At 32.1% G+C, this 5,635-nt stretch overlaps 1 protein-coding gene across 2 annotated transcripts in view; it reads left to right on the forward strand.

Moving 5' to 3' along the window:
• Positions 1 to 2,675, forward strand: part of LOC116848855 (F-box/LRR-repeat protein 2-like) — a 10,473-nt gene extending 7,798 nt beyond the window's left edge. The window contains exons 3-8 of one of the 2 annotated variants that reach the window (XM_032825401.1): positions 234 to 811; positions 915 to 1,182; positions 1,444 to 1,668; positions 1,756 to 1,863; positions 1,975 to 2,090; positions 2,515 to 2,675. In XM_032825401.1, the coding sequence (XP_032681292.1) occupies positions 234 to 811; positions 915 to 1,182; positions 1,444 to 1,668; positions 1,756 to 1,863; positions 1,975 to 2,090; positions 2,515 to 2,559 (1,340 nt within the window). In that variant the 3' untranslated portion in view covers positions 2,560 to 2,675. Of the gene's footprint in view, positions 1 to 233; positions 812 to 914; positions 1,183 to 1,443; positions 1,864 to 1,974; positions 2,091 to 2,514 lie in introns of both variants that reach the window. The other variant, XM_032825400.1, reaches the window with a different exon arrangement.
• Positions 2,676 to 5,635: the final 2,960 nt, after the last annotated feature.

Here is a 5,635-nt window from a genome sequence, read left to right on the forward strand (position 1 = left end):
ATATATATATATATATATATATATATATATATATATATATATATATATGATTATGATATATTTGCATCATTACTTAGAGTATTTTGTGTACACTGTGTTATACAAAACCAGTTTATTGATTGCAAATTATCTTACAAGATATTTTAGATAATATGTGACCAATAAACTGGTTTTATGTACATGTATGTCAAGATGTGTTAAGCAATTGATAAGCACCTTTACTATTTTTGTAGTGTGCAAACGTTGGAGAGTATTAAGTAAAGATTCTTGGTATACAATGAAGAAGATAGATACCTCATACCTGTTACAAGGTATGTTTTCCAACACCTGTTTTCCAACACATCATGGAATCATTGAATTTATATTGAACAAAATGGAGGAAATGTTATCAAGATATGGCAGATTAATAACAGAATTATATATAGCCCATCCAGCAACAATGAGTCTACCTAATTGCAATATAATTCAGAAACAAGAATTAACAGACAAGTTTAACAAAGAACTATTCAAAATAGTCATGAAATATTGTTCCAATCTTACTAATATTAATGTTTCTGTAATAACAATTGATGAAGAGGACAAACAATTATTTAAGGGCAGATGTAAAAAAATAACTAGGCTTACTTTGGGAACGTTTTATAACTTAGATGAGCAAAAAACATTTTTCCAAGAATATCCACAGCTCAACTATTTGAAAATATTTTTTAATAATACCTTTGTGGGTAAGTGTTTATCATACTTGCCAGCCCAGACAATGAGCACTCTTATAGTAAGATGTTGCTGGAACATTGATGATATTACATTTGCCATGGTAAGTCTTTCTTTTTAATTCTTCTTTTTGTAACACTTGATATAAATATTGATATAAATATTGATATAAATATGTACATAACGTTAATTATATTTCAATATAGGGATTGGCAAAGCTCGAAAATTTAGAACATCTTGAAATAAGTTGTTCTAGAATTGGTAAAAAAACTATGGAAATTATCAGCAATTGCAAAAAGCTAAAAATATTACGAATTTACAAACACCAAATGTTTCTACAAGAAGCGGCTGCGTTACACTTTACTAATCTTATTAACTTGCAAACACTAAAATTGGCATACTTTCCATTTTTTCGCAAACATTTCACTGAGATAGCAATGAATTGTCAACAGATTACTTCTCTAGATATTTCTGGTAAATTATCATACCGTATACTTTTTACATTTTTATGCAGGATTTACATCGCATCCGACGTTCGATATTCAATAAAAAATAGCTTTCCAATGGAGAATTGAATTCTATATTAGAAATCTATATTAGTAGGAGAATTGAATTCTATATTAGTTCTCCTATTGGATATTAGACGTCGTTCGTCGGACATCGGACGCAGTGTGAATCCTACATGAGTGTTCTAAATATTTCAAACGTATGATTTCTCATCCGAGATGATTTCAGGTGGCCACTTTTGTGACGATGCTGCACTAAAAACTATTACAGCATTACCAAAATTAGAATATTTAAACATTAGTTTTGTGCTTGGAATTACCGATAATGGTTTGAAAAACCTAAAGAACCTAAAAGGATTGGAGTGTAGTGGATGTAGAAACATAACAGACAATGGGATATGCAAAATTCTTGTATTCTCACCTCAATTACAACTACTAGATCTTTCCTTTTGTAGTAAAATTACAAACAATTTTTACGAAGTTGCTAAAACAATTCGTGATAATAAATCTAGTGAAATGGTACTAAAAGTTTATATTTCAGGAACACAAATTGTTTTAACAGATAAACATAAGATGCATCCGGCAATACAACTGATTACTGAGTGTTTCAGTGAGTTCTATATTCCTTCTCATGACTATATTCCTTCAGGTATGACCGGGAATTTCTATTCAATTAATCAGTCTTATTAAAAATATTTGAGATGTCTTGATTGTGTAAGATTAAATAATAAGATTAAATTATTATCTTGGTGTGTTTCAGAAACGCTTTCAGTAAATATGAAACACTATCAGTATATGTCTTCGAGATATTGCAAAAAGCAATGTGGGTCCTATATAATCTGGAGAGAAGAGACAAGAATAAGAGAACCCATCTCGGTAATTATCGGAGTCGCAAAGAATTATTATTTGATAGACATATGGCTCCTGCACACAGGACGCGGTAATGCTTGCCGCGCGGCGGAAGTTCGCGCGACAGCCAATCAATATGCTGCTTACCGTAATAACCTTCTAGCTCTTACGGAAAAACAACATATTGATTAGCTATCGCGCGGATTTCCGCCGCGCGGCAAGCGTTACCGCGTCCTGTGTGCAGGAGCCATTAGGGTGCTTTCCAATTGCTTAACACATCTTGACAACACGTAAACAAAACTAGTTTATTGGTCACATATTATCTAAAATATCTTGTAAGATAATATGCAACCAATAAACTAGTTATGTGTAACATAGTGTATGCAATTGGAAAGCACCCTTACAAAAGAACTACGATTTTTAAAATTACAATCTGTATTCTCATTTTCAGATAACGTTAGTGACTAATTATACGTTGGATGATTGCCGGTGTTGAAATAATTTAATTTATTTTGTTTGTTTAATTAATTGCTTAAAACATCTTGACACATATATATAGAACTTGACAAAAATGCACAAAGTGTAACGTTGTGCACGATTCAATTGGAATAAAGTGCGTACTAATGTGTATGTATGTCGAATAAAGTTAGGATTATTTTTCAACTATGTTTATATTTTGGTATTTTTTAATAATAAATAAAATCTAAATAATAAAAAAGATATTATCCACTTCACGTCGCAAATGCCAGCCTCTTTTCAAACCGCTACGCTTATTAACTTTAATTTTCACTAGAAAACACTAGTTTAAACAGCTGACTAGTAGCTCTTGAGCTAAGTACGGATGTGTAGTGTTGTGTCGACAATTACGACAATTGGAATGCAACTTGTGTTGCCGTGTGCATAAAAGTGTCTAGGGATATTGCAATTGAAAAGAATTCCATGTAACTTTCTCTTTAGGGCGGAAACGTGAAAAGTTTTACGTGAACTCGTGATCACTAAACTCGGCGAAGCGTAGAAACGTGGAACTTTTTATATGAACTTGGGTGCTTACGATAACGAGAGTAGAGCGAGTGAGATCTGGATATCCGAGAGAATAGTATAATCTCCCATCTATAACTGCAATATTCTATGGTTTGTTCTTGCTCCTGCTTTTGCAGTCTCGTGAACACAGAAGCAGATCAGGAGCTCGATTCTTGACGGTATGCGAATAAGATACGTATGCGAAATATATATAGTTCAATGCGAAATATGTATAGTTCACGTTACGTATACTGTAGATTTTCGCATGCATATCTCATTCGTACATCATCGAGCATCGGGCCCAGGAGTTCGTCTCACGAACAATAAAGGATAATGTATTATATTTAAAGTGAATTAATATTTTAAAGTGAATTAATATTTTATCTTCCTTATTTAAAGAATTATGTAACATATTATTTCAGTTTATTAATTATTTGAGATTCTTAAACTCTCCTTAAACAAGGACTGAACCTGTATTAATAGTTATTATAGTATATATAGTATATACTTATAGTATATAGTATATAGTATATATATATATATATATATATATATATATATATATATATATATATAATCTATAAAAATATAAATATTCTTTTTATATAAAAATATAAGTGTGTAAATAATTATAGATTATACATATGAACATACACTTATACAAGCTCACATATTTATATGTATCTATATATAAATGCATAAATGTCCTTAATATATTTTAAAATTAGTATGTTTGAAATGTTAATTTGACAGATTTTATACTGTTCTTATTTTGTTACATACGTAATTATAACATAAATCCAATATTATTATAGGTTAATGTTTACTACACGTAAGATTACTAATATTTCTTTTCATTAATTTAATATCAGTAAAAGTGTAACAGACACGGCTCCATTCCGAAAGCTATACCTAGACAAGAGTGTAACAGATCATTTATTCATATATTGGTATATAAGGAAAATGATACGCGCTAATCATTAGAATAATAATTACGTACCTACCGACTTTTATCTTTTTATTTCTCTTGGGAACAAAGTATCACCTCACGTTGCTATGAAGTTAATCCGATTACTGTTGAGATAGCTTTTACTAAATCTGATCAAGCTAGGGAATTTTTTGAAATGGGTCGATTGAATACCACTGTTCAGTCGGATTTCCAATCCGACAACTTATCGTAAACACCCGTAGTTTCGCGCGTATAGAAATAATGTAGATAATGACTTACCAGTGGTCGTCCACCGTGCGGTTGCTTTCTGAACCCCTGGATGGCGCTCTCGTGGCTTACATGGATCGGCACCTCCTGAACCTCTAGATGCTGCCGACTCTGGGGAACCTCGTTCTGGATCGCGCGGCGGCGAGTTCGAATATTCGAATCACTTGTAATTGACCGATGGGCACTAGGGAGGAACACCGCACGTCGCAGTTTCGCTTAGGCGTAAGAGGAAATGTGCCGTGTAAGGATGTTCGAATGGAAGGGACTAGAAATAGAATTACTACAGGTTATATATATATATATATATATATATATATAATGTGTATTGTATAATTCTTGATATATAACATGCTCACAAAGTATCTTAAGTATAGCTAGAGTAACGGAAGTGACGAAATAACTAAAATGAACTGTTTAACAAACTAAAGAATTATGCATTGGAATAAAACGCTCGTAAATGTTTAAGAATGTTAAAAATAACCTAAAGTTAATTGCTTAAGAATTAGAGGAAACTAAGGTTTAGAATTAGTGAATTAGAGAAATGGGATTTGAAGGTGAGGACTATCTTTGGACTTTCGATCCCGGCACCCGACTCTGACTGACTGCTACGCCGGTCACTACTCTACTGCCACTGAACTTTTGTGATCCCGCCTTTAGGCGGAGGTCTGAATGGTAGTAATGCCTTCCTTTTGGGAAAGAAAAGTTTCGTACCTGGAGTATCTCAGGTAGATTATTTGGACAAAAAATTATCACTGGCTGGCAGCCTGATCGGTCAGACGTGACAATATAATATATGATAAATTAGTAAAATTAAAGAGTAAAATTAGTTTCTCAGTAAAATACTTTTTACGAAAATATGCAACTATTTTACGATTGGCTAAAACATAATTCCGCTGCCGCGTTTACCGCTTCATGGGGCAGAAGGAATAGTACATCAGCGGAATTGCGGTGATACATTATGTAGTATAATAAAGTGAGATCTGTTGTGATTATTTATGGACAATATATTATGTGATTTTTGCCGAATGTGGCTGTTAATTAAACATATAAACATATAAACATATTCACATATTATACATAATTGTTTACTACATTATCAACCCAGGTAGCAAAGTGACGTCTAAAGACGTCATTAAGACGTTATTAAGACGTCTATGACGTTTTAATGACGTCTTTAGACGTCACTTTGCTACCTGGGAAAATATTAACATCTTGTTGCTTCCCTCCACGACCCCTCCACTCATCATTTCTAAACGAAATAATAAAGAATGTCAAAAAAAAAAATATATATATATACATATATATATATATATATATATATATATATATATATATA

The sequence above is a fragment of the Odontomachus brunneus genome, unplaced genomic scaffold (assembly GCF_010583005.1).
Source record: "Odontomachus brunneus isolate Ranch 3 - 2012 unplaced genomic scaffold, Obru_v1 Obru_scaffold_101, whole genome shotgun sequence".
In the NCBI taxonomy this organism is placed as follows: Eukaryota; Metazoa; Arthropoda; class Insecta; order Hymenoptera; family Formicidae; genus Odontomachus; species Odontomachus brunneus.